A 17,405-nucleotide genomic window follows, 5' to 3' on the forward strand; every position below is an offset into this window, starting at 1 on the left:
TGTAAGTACTGTCATCATTTACTAACCCTCATGTCCTTCCGAACATAGACATAAAGTAGAAGAAATAGTAAAACTAATCCATATGAATTGAGTCGTTTTGTTTATATATGAATAAAAGCCTAAATTAAATCTGTTTATCATATAAAGCGATCGAGTCTCTTCTGAAAATTTGGACTAAACCGCACAATTCATAATGGAATAGTTTTACAATCTCTTTATGAACTTTTTGAAGCGTCAAAGTAGTTGCGTATCTGTCAATGGAGGGACAGAAATCTCTCAGATTTCATTAAAAATATCTTAATTTGTGTTTCAAAGATGAACAAAAGTCTTACGGGTTTGGAACGACACGAGGGTGAGTAAATGATGACAGATTTGAATTGTTGGGTGAACTAACCCTCTACTCTAATACAAAATAGCACTGGTCCAAATGAATCCTAAATACAAAATGACATACTTAAAGTTCTATCTCTCACATCAGACCCTTATCTGAACATTTTTCCTCAATATCCGCTGGAAGCATTGACTTTTCAGGCCCTTCAAATAACACCCATCTTTAATGTACTCACCTCCTGACCTCCAGCATCTATGCAGACTCGCTTAAAATGATTCTTGCAGAGTGATGTTTGGGTGGGTGTGTGTGTATGCGAGTGTGTGTGGTGTTGTGGGAAGTTAATGTGAAAACAAAAAGCTATTGGTCAGCTGTTGAAAAGGTTAGTAGCCAGAGCCCTCCCTGCTGAATATAAAGCAGGTTTGGGGGGAGACCCGTCAACAAACGGTCCAGTCCAGACTCAGAACCCCTTACGGATGAACTGACTCCTGCCTCGACCAGACTTTTCTCTGCATTTAACTTTAATAGAACATTGGGAAATGGGTAATATGGGTACAGAGATTATTGCCTTCATTTTCACCATATCTGGATGGATTCTGATCTCCTCCACAATCCCAACTGACTACTGGAAAGTGTCGTCAGTGGATGGGACGGTCATCACCACGGCAACATTTTGGTCCAATCTCTGGAAGACGTGTGTTACGGATTCAACCGGAGTCTCCAACTGCAAGGACTTTCCTTCTATGCTCGCACTGGATGGTACCATATTACTTACTTTTATTGACTTTTTCATTTATTGACTTTTTATTTATTTCCTGAATGAATGGTCTGAATGTGTTTGTGAGTCATTGGTCCCTTTTCCTTCCCCCAGAAGATCCAGGTGTGTAATTGTTCGGAAAACAGTAGCATGGTGTTGGATTGCCCTAATGCTGCTTTAGGTAGAAGCTTCCAAGCTTCCACAACACATTCAAACCGAAGCCAAACCGATCACTTGACCATTTAAACAGGGAGTTTATTGTGTTATAATTGTGCTTAATGCATTTAACATGATGCTGACACCAGTTTAAGAATGCAATAATTTGAGCTCTGTGGAGGTAAAAAGAGACACAAAATGATCTGCTTGTCTCAAACTCTGTTTCTGACTCACTACTTCTGTTACAACCTGCAGGAATGTACAGTATCTCAAGGCAAGTAGAAAAATAGAGTTAATAATAACCACACTTTAGCTTAATTATGGATGGCACACCCACAAACAGGAGAAAGCACACAGTTCCCTCAGGCTGCCGTGCAAAAGCAGGTGCTTAAATAGGTCATGTATGTGAATGTTTTTAATGCATAATTGGGATGTTTGAGGGACTGCATATTTGTGATGTGACGGCTAACTGGAGAGTTTAATGAAAGATGCTACATGTGTTGAGGGAGATTGCCATGCCATTTCTGTATGTTTGCCAAGGTGTTCTGAGGGTGCGTCTCAATCTAGTTCAGTAGTCAGGGCACTGATCAGGGAATCGGCCATTTTAACGGTTTCCTCAATCGCAAAATTCCAGTGCACTAGAACGTTCGCTCCCTAAATAAATCCCACAATGCACCGTGAAAACCAGGAAGCATCTATGTTCCCTTACCGGAAATTATGTCTCGTTTCTGAAGCACGAAACGCACGAGCCAACTCAATGAATATAATGACACTTTTTATTATATGTCAGCATAAATCACTAGTGAACACATATGTTACAGAACAATGTGTGTATACAATGACTGTCCCAATGCGTAGTGAGCAGGGTCCTTACCAGTGCCTGGATTCATGGACACGATATACTGATTCACGAACTGGAGAGCTGATCGAGACGCACTTTGAGTGATTGTTAGCATGTTGAGCATGTTGCTATGTGGTTGCTAGGGTGTGAAGCCACTGATCTATATATATATATATTTCAATGTACATTACGGGGAGTATCAGTGACATCATAACATAGATGAGGTGTTATCGAAGTTGCAAGAATGACGTGTTAGTCTTGGTAACATCAGTAAGAAATAATAAACCGATCTGTAGTGTTTCGCCATGTATTCCACAATTTTACAGACCAAGTTTATGAATTTATGACTTTATACCTATTTAGTATGACTTTTACCTTTAGCTTGTAGATTTTCTCTGTAAAGAAAACTTAAAATATATTTTTATAAATAATTAATAATTAATAATAATAATAAAAGGTTTAAAATAAATTTTCTGATAATTTACAATAATTTTAATAATTCAGTTATTGTATTATATATATATATATATATATATATATATATATATATACACACACACAATTTATTGTGCTTTACATAAAAAGGATTTAAAAATAATCCTGAAATAATCAGGACAGATTAAATAAAATTAACAAAAATCAAATTTGATTTAATTTGTATTAAAAAACCAAATAGGCAGAAATATATGCAAGTAATAATTAATTATGTTAAATTATATATTTAAATGATACATTTTCAGTAACTGTAACATATAATTTTTTTGTGTGTTGGCACCAGTGAAAATATTAGTCCAAGCAGAAATCTAATCTGGTCCGACAGGCAAGCAGAAAAAAAACCTTCCTGTTTATCCCAGTGATTGTATAATAAATTCTTCCCTGATATATATATATATTGCTTCTGCTTCTGCTGTTCCTGCAGCTTATATCCAGGTGTGTCGTGGACTGATGATCTCAGCCGTGTGCTTGGGATTTTTTGGAGCTATCCTGGCGCTAGTGGGCATGAAGTGTACTAAAATAGGGGGATCAGAGACCACCAAAGCCAGGATGACCTGTCTATGTGGACTACACTTTATTCTCAGTGGTAAATGTCGCCTATAGGTCATGGTTTCTTCTTTTCTAAAGCATTTTCAATTCTCACTTTTCAGAATGAGTGTCCTGTAACTATACACCCATCCTCTGTGCAGGAATCTGCTCTTTGACCGCCTGTTCTCTCTACGCACACCGGATAACGTCAGAGTTTTTCGACCCCTTATTTGTGAAACAGAAGTAAGCAATAGCATCCCATTGTAACATTCTTCCTGCAATTTCCTGTCTCATCACCTATTACCAGCACCAGTATTTTGCCTGTTTGGATTTAGGTTTGAGCTCGGGGCGGCCCTGTTCATTGGCTGGGCGGGATCTGTTCTCAGCATTCTTGGAGGATTTATCTTTTGCTTTTCCATGTCAGAGGGATTCATTATCAGGTTTGATTCTTAGATTGTCCACATGCATACTGTTCGCCTGTTTTAAAGGAGTCCTAATATATATATATATATATATATATATATATATATATATAAACCTACTATTGCATTCAGGTCCATCTTGACTCAGAAGAGGTACATAATGAATAGGGGGAATAAAATCCATAGTTTTTAGAACGAATATGAAATTTTGTAAGTGAAGACGGTAAGATGTGTATTTTGACCGCAAGTAAGATGGTCAAAATACACACACTTTTTTAAAAATACAATGTAACTTTTAGGCCTTTTAAGTTTAGGGGTCCATTTTGACCCGAAGGTGAACTGTGACTTTTTACTTACATCTATTAGTTGGATTTGTCTAAAATGACTTCTGTAAAAATACATTTTGTTTATAAACATGCTCGCTCATGCACACACACATATTCTAAAATTGAAATAAAATGTCAAACAAATAAACGTGTTTTATAAACCAAATGGTCTAAATTTGACAAAGGAAAGAGGGTTTGGAAAAGTAAAGTCCATATTTCACTTTGCTGCCACCTATGGTGAACCATTGCAGCATGGAAAGGAGATTCAAGCTGTTTATTGTTATTTTTTTCATATGAATGTAAAATTGTATGCAAGTAAAATGTATATATTTTGTTTTAAAACATTTAGAGAAATATTGATGTTGTTTTTTGTTAAAAAACATAGTATGTAGTAATAATGGAGTTCATCCAATTCTTATATTATAAAATTTCATCTAACAATATATCAAATAAATGTTCCCATAAATATTGGTTCAAATATATTTTCTTGCATCTCACTGGTTTTTGCTATAGTTTATGAAACTAACCCTAAATTTCAAAGAATTTATAAACAATTTTTAAAGGGGGTAAATTAAGTAAAAGCATGGTAAAGCATGGTAACACTTAAAACTGTAAAACATTTGTGTAATAAGGAGAAGTTACTGATACAGTATGGTTTTAGTTGAAAAATATTAAGTTATGACTGTTTTACAAGCTTAAGTTCCACCGGGTCCAAACAGACCCTGGAATGAAAAGGCGTATACAGTTTTTATAATGCATTAGGAGGGATAAAAAGGAATTTCATTTGGAATTTTCATTTCAGCATCCTAAAATATTAACAAATGAATGCCCATATTTATATGTCAAATACACCTCTTTGAAACATACCCCATCCATGAAATCCATTCAGTAATTTTATTGTAGTATGATATTTAAAAAGAATATTCTTAAACATCAGAAAAACTAACAACTTAAAATTGTGTCAAACTGTTTCTTAAAGGCACAGTGCAGCAAATCAATCAATCAATCAATCAATCAATCAATCAATCAATCAATCAATCAATCAATCAATCAATCAATCAGATTGTCAATAGGAAATGCTTCACCCTAAAAATGATCATTTGATAAAATATGTCTGTCTTCTGTGCACATAGATATTACAAATAATAAGTATTTGGGGAGGACATTTTTTTTTAATTCTAATGGTCTGAGAGAATGTTGAGCAAAACTAACTGTAAATATGTTGTTCTACACTGTAAAAAAAGTGAGTGCCTTAATTTTAAGTACAATTAAGTTGGATGTTTAAGTCATTTCAACTCAAAGTTCATTAAACTGATTTCAAAAACAAGTTGAATCTTATATAACTTATAAAAAAGGTGAAAATTGAGTTAAGAAAATGTAAAATTTTATTTTTTACAGTGTAATAAGTGTTTTTGCTATGTATTATTTATATAATAGTAGTTTGAATGAGGTCTTATTTTATGAATTATATTTCTATATAGCTTTAATTTGTTTGTCCTTTAATTTTTTATTTCAGTTTTAGTAATTTTAGTGATTCCGCTTCAAATTACAACTAGTTTTTCAAAAACTGATTTAAAAAAAAAAATAGTTTTAGTTTTAGGTAACAACAACAACAACAACACTGGTTCTGATGTCTCGAAATCCTTCTCCTCTCTGACAGGGAATACTCCTACAACGGTGCCACGTCTTTCGTATCAAAAAGAACCAAGATCACAAAGATGGGCAAGAAACCTGCGACTCCTCAGAAAGATCCTCCAGACCAAAGCTTTTCTGGCCGGCAGTTCGAGAGGAACGCATACGTTTGAGTTCAGCATCCTCAGTCAAGCTGGAAAGTGAAGGCCAACAAGTACACACTGTGTATAGTCAACTATCAAACAAATCCTTGAATGGAGAACCTGAGGTCATAAGGCTGCTTTCATCATCTGAAGCAAGAAGACTGCACAGAGGCAAATGTCATATATTATAAATATATATATATATATATATCCTGTATATGGGTAAATCCAGATATTTTTTTACTTTTTCAGAGGCTATTTTGGTTAAGATGTACCTATAAACAATACATTTTTCAGTTTCAATCCATATCACCCATTAGAAACCTCAAGAAAGTTTCCAAGTACGACATTGTGAAACAATTGGCAGATTTCTTCACTTGGGACTTTGAAGTAAGTCAGGTGAACCGATGACAGAGAAGACGGGGAGAACAGCTGCGCTCCACTGACCACAGGAACATGCTGTCTCAGTTCGGAAATTGCGCCGGTCCTGGAGTCTCTCTTCACCTCCTGATCAGTGGAAACTCGAGACTCTGACCCCAGTTTTTAGAGCTTTCAAGTGCTGCGGGCTGGCAGAGCCTCCTTGTTCTGTCGGATTCTTCCTTAAACAAGTGTTCAGTGTCTTTTTGTAAGAAGGTTTTAAAGTATTTTAGGGTCAGTAGTTAATTGTTTAATTTTTTCTTAAAGAAATGAACACTTTTATTCAGCAAGGATGCATTAAATTGATCAGAAGTGACAGTAAAGACCTGAAAAAAGATTTATTTCAATTAAATACTGTTCTTTTTAACAACAATAATAATCCAAAATGTTGTTTTTTTTAGAATGTATTAGATTATTAGCACATTAGTATGATTTCTGAATGATCATGTGACACTGAAGACTGGAGTAATGAGGCTGAAAATTCAGCTTTGTATCCCTATTACATAATTTCAATACTTATTGTATATATTCAATAGAAAACAGTTATTTTAAATTAGAATATTATTTCAAAATATTACTGTTTTTATTGTATTTTTGAGCAAGTAAATGCAGCCTTTGTGAACATAAGAGACTTTTTTCAAAAACATTGAAAAAATATATTTTTCAATGTAATGTGATTAACTGATTTTTGGATGAATCCCCCAAATGTTACCATCAAAAGGAAAAATAGTAATAATAAATAAGCTTATTGAAAACCATAGGGGGATAAAATATTAGGACAATTCTAAGGGCCCTGGCTTAAAAAAACCACTATTTTTACATTCAAAAGTAACGTTTCCATAACATTTGAAAAGTTCTAAAATGGAATGTTGCCCCCCCCCCCCCCCCCCCCAAAAAAAAATGATATTTTGAGCGTTCAGAGAACATTGTTTTATCACAATAATACAAATCTGCACCAAATCTGGATACTTAGGCTTACAGATTTGTTCAAATATCAAATTTAGAAAAACACTTCTAATAAACAACCAATGACGTTCATCAGGAGTGATTGAGTGTAAAATTGGCCACCAGAGGGCATCATGGTCTTGTTTAAGACTAACAAGAAAAGACATCTCTGACTGGCCCTTCAACTGAAGATAATGTAGGCTATCTTAGTAAGAGGTGAAGCGCTGTTCCTAAAAAGTCATTGGGATAATGGCTGAGGCTCTTACAGAAAAGAAAAGGCGTAATTCAACATCCCAGTCTTGGCTTCATTAGTTAAAATCATGAAGAAAGCACTGATATTCTCAGACAGAAACAAGCAATTTCCCTCTAAACCTGATCAAAGTTCAGAACGCAACATAAAACCGCCGGAATCTGCGACAGTATATTACAACACACACACACACACACACACACACACACACACACACACAGACACACACACACCTTATAGCTCTTAATTAAGTCTCTTGAACACACACACACACACACACACACTTATGAAATTAATAATGTTATGAACCCTGCCGCTGCGGCTATGTTGTGGAAACATAAAGGCCCTTTTGAAAACGGCACCCTGAACAGCACCTAAAAACAGATCATAACCTGTGCACAGCCTTGTGAAGAAGAATTATATTGAATGTGCACTTGTAGTGTATTCAAATCTTAAAAGTATATATTTTTAAAAACTTGACTTGCAGATAAAATCTATTCATGAAATAAAAGGCAACTTAAGTGTAGCCTACTTAAAGAGAGTACACTTTCATGACTTTACATTCAACACAGTTAAAGGGATAGTTCCCCCAAAATAAAAATTCTGTCATCATTTACTCACCCTCAAGTTGTTCCAAACTTGTGTGAGTTTCTTGCTTCTGTTGAACACAAATATATTTTGAAGAATGTCGGTAAATAAACAGTTTATGGACCCCATTGAGTTCCATTGTATGGAAAAAAAAATACTATGGAAGTCAATGGGGTCCATCAACTGTTTGGTTAACGGCATTCTTCAAAATATCTTCTTTTGTTCAGCAGAAGAAAGAAACTCACACAGGTTTGGAACAACTTGAGGGTGAGTAAATGATGACAGAATTTTCCTTTTTGGGTGAACGATCCCTTTAAGTGCACTTTTAAAAAATCCTCTTAATGACAAATTAAAAGTTTTAGTTTAAGTATTTTAAATCATTATGTTTTAATAATATTTTGAGGTGCTTTAAATATTCACTTATTTTGATGTGTTGACTAAAGCACTTAATTATAATTTTAACTGAAGTATGTTATTCAATATTATGTTTAAAGTTATTTTTAAATGTAATAAATTGCGGCTTCATCATTACAAATTTGTACAGGCATTTCAGTTTCAACAGAAATTACATTAACACATAATTAAGTGTAACACTTTATTTTACAGTCTCTTTGTTACTGTTACATGTAATAACTATGTAGTATGTATAATTACATGCAACTAACCCTATACTAAACCAAACCCTATAGTAAGTATGCTATTCAGTGCTTGAATAACATACTTACTCATGAATAACTCATGTAGTTATTCAGTACTTGAATGTATAATTACAGTCTAACAAAGACACCTTTAAGTGTAACCTAATTTAGCTTAGCATGTCAGCACATTCAACATTACACTTTAGATTTCAAAGACAATAGAAGTAATTATGAAATTACATATAAAGATGTAAGTGGGTCAAAAACACTCAACTAATTTAATATAATTTTAAACTACAATACATTTTGTTTTAATTGCAGTTAACATACAGTACAATTAAGTGTGTGAAAACATTAAATTCAATTCAGTGTACTTTATTTTTCTCACAAGGGCCCTGTGCTGTTTGTTAACAAGAAATTAAGATAATGATGAATAAGGAGTTTAAAATGACTGTCCGCCTGCATATAGTGTGTCCTCTTGTTTATGAAATATGAGCTGAAAACCGAGATAAGCATTCTGTCTGTCCTCCGTAAACTTACAAACAAGTCCCTGGGAACGTGGAGAGTCAAACATTCACATCAGCACAAAACAGAAGTGAGTTTTGTGACCTTGCAAGTGATCCTCAGAAGGAAGCAGTTGAATGGATTACAGACTGTCATGGTAATGCAAATGACAGGCAAAGAGATGCTGGAAGTGACTACGATCAGATAGACGTCTTGGAGTGTGAACCAGAGCAAAGATGAAGATCCGTGCTATGCAGATCTGGGGATTCCTGTTAGCGGTTCTGGGCTGGATCTTTGTCTCCTGCTCCATGGCCATGGAAGGCTGGAAGATCTCCTCTATCGGAGGGCAGGGTGGGAGCTCCATCATATCAGTGGGCTGGTACTGGTCCAGTCTGTGGAGGGCCTGCTTCACGGACTCCGCTTCCACATCCAACTGCTACGACTTCCCGGTGCTGTGGTCCGTGGAAGGTATGGGCATTATTACAGTCTTTGAATCTACGTGTACAATTCTTTTAATGGCTATAATGAAATAGACATTCATTTAATGTATTTTGAAATCTCAGATAGTGGCCAAAATTGATTCTATAAGAGTATTGGGATTTTGGAAGAGGATTGTGTAGTTGTGCTTGGAGTCAATTGTTTTATGTGTGATAATGCAACGAGACATGCTAAATTGTGCAGACATTATTTTTGGCCAGGCTGCCATAAAAAGAAATTATGAACACATGCAAAAACATGAGAGAACCAATGAAACATAAATAATTGATTATGTTCAACTTTTTCCTGTGAGCTTTTTTATTTTTCTGTGCATTTCTTGGGATAGTAAAATAAAATCTGTAGCTGAAGTTTGGCTTCTTTTTTTCCCTTTTTTTTTGGGGCCAAATACATTTGTCAGATAAAACCCAGAAACCAAGTGCTTGGTTGATTTCTTTATATATAACATTTTTTTTAAGATATATAGAATATTTTACTCATATTTTGATGGTTTAATCCAACTTTAAAAACTTCTTAAAAACATCACTTTTTTGCCACTACGATAGATAGATAGATAGATAGATAGATAGATGGATGGATGGATGGATATATAGATAGATAGATGGATGGATGGATGGATGGATGGATGGATAGATAGATAGATAGTATTATAATAAGTTCTCTTGGATCTTGAATGCTCAGGTTACCTTCAGATTGTGAGGGCTCTGCTGATGTCTGGGATGGCTGTCGGAATGCTGGGATTTATCCTGAGTCTTGTAGGGATGGAATGCACTTACATTGGAGGAAAAAACAAGGAGAAGAACCGATCCGTGTTCACAGGAGGCATCTGTCATGTAACCAGCGGTAAATGTCTTTGTACAATACAGCAGAACCATGGTAAATTAGGTTTACACGTGTTTCACTGAGTCTGTTCTCAAAGGTATGCTGGCTGCCTCTGGTTATGCAGTTTACGCTCAGAGTGTTTCTGCGGAGTTTTTCAACCCTAGATTTGATGGATTGCAGTAAGTATATGAAGCACCTGATCCTGTTTTATCTGTCCTTGTAGCTAACTGTACGTTTCCTGAAATCACAATCAATCAGAATTAATTGTGCACATTTTTTCAATATTTAATTTACAGTGTTTGTTGTTTCATTTATTTAATTAATGTTTCATATTTAAATGTGGTAATATTTCAGATTTGATTTGGGAACTCCATTGTTCCTTGGATGGACAGGATGTGCTTTTCAGATCACTGGAGGGATTTTCTTCCTAGTTTCAGTCTGCAAGGTCTGGTCTGAGACTTACAGCAGGTAAGTGCTCAAATTCAGAATAATACACATGAAAAAAAATTGCTATTTTTAGACGTGCCAGTGTAAAGTGCAAACTATCTATATTTAACATAGAAAACAATAAATTGCTACAGCAAATAAGGGCTTTCTTGTGCGGCAGATTGGCAGTGCTAAAAATAAATGTTGTTTTTTTCATGCATCATAAGAGGAGAATTTGAAGAATCTTCATGCATCAATAGCAAGGCCAAGGTCCAAGAACACAAAACAACACCCTTAAAGGGTTAACACTTTACAATGAAGGTACATGAATAATCATGTACTAATACCTGAATTAATACTCCAACATGAACTCATGATTAGTGAAGATATGAATCATGAACCACTGAAGAGTCATAAGGATTCATAGATTAATAACAGCAGCCTTAACTACATGTTAGTATGGAAGAATATGGGTAGCAATATTTAATTTGAAATGTAATATGCAAAATGACAATGCAATATGTAAAATGGCTATGGATTTCTGTATTTAAATGTACATTTTCCATTACATTTGTGCAATGCTTGGTGCAAAATTAAAATGAAAATTCAATTATATAATTTAATATTTGCCATTTCATACATGTATCTTATATACATGTAATAATATGTCTTAATATGTAAATTGAAAACATATTTTAATGCTTTATAAGTTGCAACATTTAAATTTAAATGTTTTACATAAATGATTAGATATGTTTAACATGTTCAAGCAAAAACTGTAGCAAAATGATAATTTAAATGTTATTTTTCTTAATTGCATTTACACTCACAGTTAAGACACTTGAGATTGCATTTTCATTAAATGTCTCGCAATGAATGTAGCAAAATTCAATGTGCAAATTGAAAATGCATTCTGAGCCGATCATGTCCCCGCCCCCTGCATATTGCATTGTCATTTTACATATTACATTTCAAATTGAATTGTGCTACCCACATGCTTCCATATTATGGTGCATGCTTGATAGTTAATGCATTAATTAACATAGGGGTAAACTAAACCAACCAGGCTCCATAAGAATAAATAAGAAGGCCTAGTCTGACTTTGAATTAAACGTGATTTAATAGGCTACTGTCATAATTTCAACTGTTAAATCGAAATCTGCCATAGATCTGCAGCTTTGTGACAAGTATTTGGAACGGCACAGGATTATTTAACCATAGATCCGTCTAATCAAACGTGGGAAATAGACTAATAACTACCAGTGATAAATTAAATTTGATCTTATTTTTTAATTTCTGATAGGGTTTGTTTCTGGTGGGACATTCATTAGTGGTGCACTCTATGTGTTCTCTTGTGTTCCCACGGTAATAGACCTTATTCACAGCAGCGCCATCTTTGATTTTTTAGCGGCAATAAAAGCAAGATTGTCAGGGACAGCCATCTCTTCAGTGGGTTGTAGCTACTGTTATTTAATGTGTTTTTGGATTGTTCTGCTGATGAAACACTGCAAGAATATATTTCAGAGAAATTTCAGTAGACAAATAGCTCACATGAGCTGTGGAAAATAAGTGATCTAGGAGAAGCTTTAAACAGCTTTTTTACAGCGTTTGGCATTGTAAACACGGTAAGTCTATCCCTGAGTCACAGCATCGTTTTCACCTGTCATGGTGCTGCTCTGAATAGAGGTCTATCCTGGTGATTTAATCCAATCACTAATCAATCTAATCTAATCAATCTAATTTAATCTAGTCCACATGGACTGTTTTGGTCAACCGAATTAATAAGAAATTAATAATTAATAATTTGCATGTGTGTTGTATTGAGATTTTTCAGGGAGTAATGTACATAATGAACTGTATTTCTTGTCATTTAAATGTATATACTTCGATTAGCATTAGCTTATGGACGCGCCCTATTTTACATGTGTGCCTTGTGTGTCTTTATAGGTATGTTTGGGCTTTATTTTGAGTCCATATATGTTTAATTACATAAAAATAAAAGAATATCTTTGTTTTTTGTACTGGTGGTATAAAGGAATAAGGACGACACTCTTAGTGTATGTTTTTTCACATTTTAGTTAGCCTAATGATTTGTAAGTGCGTCTTTCTTTGGGTCATGACTTTTCTTTTGAGGGGCACATCATTAATAACTCATTATTAACTACCCATACACTGACATCATCTCATCTCCTGTTAATGCATTATTTTGTCATTAATTTACTTGGGGGCACATTAGAATTAATTCACTGTTAGCTACTTACTAAATTCAGCTAATGATTTATCATCGTAAACTTCCTATCAAATACACATGTACTAGTACAACTAGTATTCAGCCCACTTAAGTCATGTTGGTTGGCTATTCAAAAAGTCAGAGAGTTGAGATATGGTATCATCATGGCCTGTGTCTGCATGGACAGTGAACTGTACTGATACCAGCCAGTGTTGCCAGATTGGAAATGTCAAAATATCGTACCAGTACTTCAAAATTATCGTATTTGGAAGAAAATTATCGTACACGACGTAAACGTGCAGAATACAGCTATTTATCCCAACATGTAGGATGGATTGTTTGGTTTTGTTGACGGGGTGGGGGGTTGGGTGTTAGGGGGGTGTTCGGTTTTGTTGTTGGGGGGTAGTGTTGACGCACGGGCCGGGCGACACTGTGTGGTGCCTGTGTGTGTGTGTGTATACGTGCTTGCGTGCAGGCAGGCGAACCTGCGAAATGATTCTGGGTCAGAGAGAGAAGCGGTAGGATGTGTGTTTGGACGAACGACTGAAAACTCTGAAATTATCGTACTTTATGGGATTTTTTTCATTATTGATCGTACATCGTACAGAGGTCAAAATTATCGTACAAATAAAATAATTATCGTACATCTGGCAACACTCATACCAGCAAATGTTCCCCTGACCTTAGACTTAGTGTATGTTTCCTGTTTGGTTCTTTGTTTGGGAGCCGATTCCTCAGAATGTTTGTAACCAAGCAGATCTCGACCCCCATTGGCTACCATAGTAGGAAAATAATTATATGGTAGTCAATGGGGGGCGAGATCTGCTTTGTAACAAACATTCTTCCGAATATCTTTGTGTACAGTAGAACAAATTTATACAGGCTTGGAACAACGTAACGAAATGAGTAAATGATGACAGAATTTTCCTTTAATTCAGGTAATGGTACATGATAATTCATGTACCTTTATTGTAAAGTGTTACCCCATAAAAGTATATTAAAAATAGTCCATATGACCTGTGCGTAAGTATTCCAAAGCTATACGATACATTAACATGATGAAATGGTTGAAATTTGCTCTTATATCTCAATCGCGTCCATCTTCAAATTAAAAAGTTGTGCCTCACTCCATCATTTACGACATTTCTCACTTTTGTAACATTTACCAACTGAGGGCAGACCTCTGTTATACTGAACTGCCTTTTTTGTTTTTACAAAAAGCAATTATATTACTTTCAGAGTCTCATTCATTAATTATTGCACAGGGGAACTTCTCACAAAAGATTTCCACCTAACACATTCGTACGCAAATTAATTTGTTCCTAAATTTGTTCTAATGTTAATGATTTTTGGTATATTTTAAATTAGTGTCTGCGTTCCCAAGGACAGTCCTTTGCAAAAAAACACGCCCGATAAGGGCTTTCCGCTCACCCTTTCCTTTGTAGCCTTTCACTCTTAGTAAACATATGATGCTCTATAAAGACAGCAAGCAAGATCCTCAAACAATGCCTATGTTTCTTCATACATTTAAAATACTTTTTAGTACGAAAGCTGAATCATGATTTATTTGTGAAAACCTTTGTGTGCAGATTTCACGTACAGTGTAGGTCATATGGGGTACATTAATTGTTGGTTTATGGTGGTTTGGTGTGGCTTATTGTCAATGTATGGAAAGAGCTATGGGAATATGACATTAAAATTTTAGGGTGAATTATTCCTTTAATATTTTAATATTAAAATGTTTGTCCTCAGTGCACCAGCTCTCAGCGTTCCTGTTGTGGAGACCAACGCCTTCCGTTCTTCTCACGCAAATATTTCCATCATATCTGAGCTCTCTACAAAATCCAACATATCAGCCATATCTAAGCTCTCCTTAAAGTCTGAAACATCACCGTCAAATGTTACATCAAATACCACCTCCAGAACTGGACGTCCCTCAAGATCGCGACACTCTGATAAATTAAGAGGCTCTTTCAGATCAGAAGTGTCACGGTCAGTGAGCTCCTCACGGTCCTCAATGATCAGCAGATTACATTTAAACAGCAAGAAAGTATCCTCTCCATCTGGAGCCACAACACATCTCTTCAGCAAGAGCTCTTACCTCTAAAACATTGAGCTTAGCCTTAGATTATTGGATCGGAAAAAACACTGGTTCAGGAAAAAACACATTGGAAATGACTTCTAACCAGTTAAAACGTCTCAGGTTACGTATGCAACCCGGTTAACTGAAAAGGGGAATGAGACGCTGCATCTTTAAAGGGAACGGCGTCAGTATGAATGGTGTCTGAAGCATGTGTACAAGCCAATATTCATTGGCAGATGGCAGTCCGTCACGACACACGGGGCGCCTGTGCGTATAAAATTATTTTGTCTGAAGGAGACCCGCAGGCAAGCCTGAGGCATGGCAACGAGACACAGCATCTTTATCCTCTTCTCAGGGAACCTGGTTGTATTCGAAACCTGAGACGTTCCCTTTCGAAGTGGAACTTCAATGCTGCGTCCTGGTGTTGACCCTATGGGCAACCAATACCAACTAAGTCATGCTGAAGGAATGCCTGCCTCACTGAGCTGTGATTATGTACAAGCAGAGTGGGCATAGCACTAAATGACTCAATGGGCCTAGGCCGGAGTCAAGAGCGCGTCAACCCCAAGGGCGTATCCTATGCGACTTGAATAGTGGCACCACTCCCTAAAGTCAGAGTGCACAAATGCTAGTGCACCTTACTCCCTGTCTCTGCGGGACAGGCCTCGGCCTAGAGCCCCAAGCAGAGCTGCAGGGGAATACACAACATCGCCTCTCTGGCATGCCTCTTAGGGTGCAGTCTACCTAAGGGAGCCTGTGAGGTCCTAAAAACCTCAGTAATCAGTACTATCAGACTGAAATACTGAGAAAGGCACCGGACAAAGAGGTAACTGCTACTTGTTTTTCTAAAATGCAGTCCATCTCTACTCTTGTCCCAGCTACCATCTTCAGTATTGCTACCCATCCCAGGAAGAGAACATATCCCTAACCAATTATGATTGGGGAGAGCGGCAAAGAAAAAAATAGGACACATATACAACCTACTTCAATTCTCCTTTACCAACCTCATACACTGACTTGAGTAAAGGCCCTTCCAAAGCCTGCTATAGGTAGAGAATTCAAATGCCACACTATAGTAGGTATGGCTATATATCCCCACCCGGGAGCGCATATCTTTACTTCAAATCCAACCATAGTTGGGTATGAAGGTAAATGAAATGGAAGAATGCTTGCAGACTGCCTCCCATATTTTCATTTAGCTTGTCTCTACCCTAAGGAGGTATCTGTCTTAAGGGAGCATTCAGTATACAATTCTACTTTAGACCCTAACATATGGGAGAATAAGGAAGAGACAAAGTTGGAGAAAGGTACTTTTTGGATATCAGAGCGGAGCAAGAGAGAAATGCCAAAGGTAATCTACCTCTGCTCACAGCCACTGACCAATGCTAATCTCACCTTGGGGGGCAGGTGAAGGGGACCGGATCTCCTTAGACACGTTCATCCTAACTAAATCAAAAAGTATGCTGAAAATAAGGCTTTTAGCGTGTAATATAATATAATTTTTTAAATGCAAGTTCTGATAGTGTGCAGGATTTTTCGTTTGCAGATTGTAGACACATCTTTTTTGGTTGCTTCTTCCTACGCACCTATTATCTGCAGGTGTGCGATGGTTTTTTGTTAATAGCGTGTAATATAAAACAGGGAAGCAATTTCTGATTCCTGTTTTTCTTTTAACAAAATCTGTTTTCATAGTGTTTTTTCATCAGTCTTGTTGTTTTTCTGACCACTTTTTGTCGATCCCTTCCCTGAGCTCTTGATTCCTCCTAGCCTCGCACCTCCTCTGCCCCTTTACTCCTCGGAGGGGGGACACGAGTGGCTTGCCTTCTTACCTAGTCTCCAGTTATCCTAGGACAGGTCAGGGAGGTGAATTGGATTTGAATATACAGTATATATGTATAGAATACTGTATATATATATATATATATATATATATATATATATATATATATATATATATATAATATATATTGAATATTTCTCCTGAACCCTGCCTACTGTGCCTTCGCCTCTCTGAAATTCCCCACAACCGTCTCAACAGAGGTGCCAAAGAATCCACAATTCGGCGACCACTTCAGGATCTCTGCCCCTGATCCAAATCTCTCAGCAGATCAGCCTGATATGCCTGCAGAATCAGACTGACCGCTGCTGCAAATGCCTTGCCAATCCGTTAGGTTGGTCTTCAACGGCTTAGATGGCTAGACCAGAGACTTCAAAGACGATGGCTCACTCTGCGAGAGATTGCTAGCTAGCGTCTCTTCTACAGGGGCATCTTCACTTATCCTTATCCGCATAAACCCTCCACACTCGCATAATTTGAATGTGGGAATAGAAAAATACAAGCTGAATATGGCTTCTTCCAGGATCTCACCACCTCAGTGT

At 36.4% G+C, this 17,405-nt stretch overlaps 2 protein-coding genes across 2 annotated transcripts; both read left to right on the top strand.

Annotated features, from left to right (window-relative positions):
* The first annotated feature begins 867 nt into the window (after positions 1 to 867).
* cldn10a (claudin 10a) lies at positions 868 to 6,181 on the top strand. The gene is made up of 5 exons (XM_077199998.1): positions 868 to 1,087; positions 3,002 to 3,163; positions 3,267 to 3,348; positions 3,441 to 3,545; positions 5,514 to 6,181. The coding sequence occupies exons 1-5, from the start codon at positions 868 to 870 to the stop codon at positions 5,656 to 5,658; spliced, it is 714 nt and encodes a 237-aa protein (XP_077056113.1). The 3' UTR covers positions 5,659 to 6,181.
* Positions 6,182 to 9,098: 2,917 nt separating this feature from the next.
* On the top strand, positions 9,099 to 15,174 carry cldn10e (claudin 10e). The gene is made up of 5 exons (XM_077199999.1): positions 9,099 to 9,438; positions 10,147 to 10,308; positions 10,385 to 10,466; positions 10,642 to 10,755; positions 14,696 to 15,174. Exons 1-5 carry the CDS (start codon positions 9,207 to 9,209, stop codon positions 15,048 to 15,050), a joined length of 945 nt encoding a protein of 314 aa, XP_077056114.1. The 5' UTR covers positions 9,099 to 9,206; the 3' UTR covers positions 15,051 to 15,174.
* The last annotated feature ends 2,231 nt before the right edge of the window (positions 15,175 to 17,405 follow it).

Source organism: Siphateles boraxobius, unplaced genomic scaffold (genome assembly GCF_051911475.1).
Source record: "Siphateles boraxobius isolate OS27281-9 unplaced genomic scaffold, OSU_SipBor_1 41, whole genome shotgun sequence".
Classification (NCBI taxonomy): domain Eukaryota; kingdom Metazoa; phylum Chordata; class Actinopteri; order Cypriniformes; family Leuciscidae; genus Siphateles; species Siphateles boraxobius.

Excerpts from the sequence above, each read along its gene's own strand:
- cldn10a (XM_077199998.1), top strand. The coding sequence starts at position 868 with ATGGGTAATATGGGTACAGAGATTATTGCCTTCATTTTCACCATATCT. Across the intron at positions 3,164-3,266 it reads ACTACACTTTATTCTCAGTG|GAATCTGCTCTTTGACCGCC; the intron begins GTAAATGTCGCC and ends TCCTCTGTGCAG. Across the intron at positions 3,546-5,513 it reads TCAGAGGGATTCATTATCAG|GGAATACTCCTACAACGGTG; the intron begins GTTTGATTCTTA and ends CCTCTCTGACAG.
- cldn10e (XM_077199999.1), top strand. The coding sequence starts at position 9,207 with ATGAAGATCCGTGCTATGCAGATCTGGGGATTCCTGTTAGCGGTTCTG. Across the intron at positions 9,439-10,146 it reads GGTGCTGTGGTCCGTGGAAG|GTTACCTTCAGATTGTGAGG; the intron begins GTATGGGCATTA and ends TTGAATGCTCAG. Across the intron at positions 10,756-14,695 it reads TGGTCTGAGACTTACAGCAG|TGCACCAGCTCTCAGCGTTC; the intron begins GTAAGTGCTCAA and ends GTTTGTCCTCAG.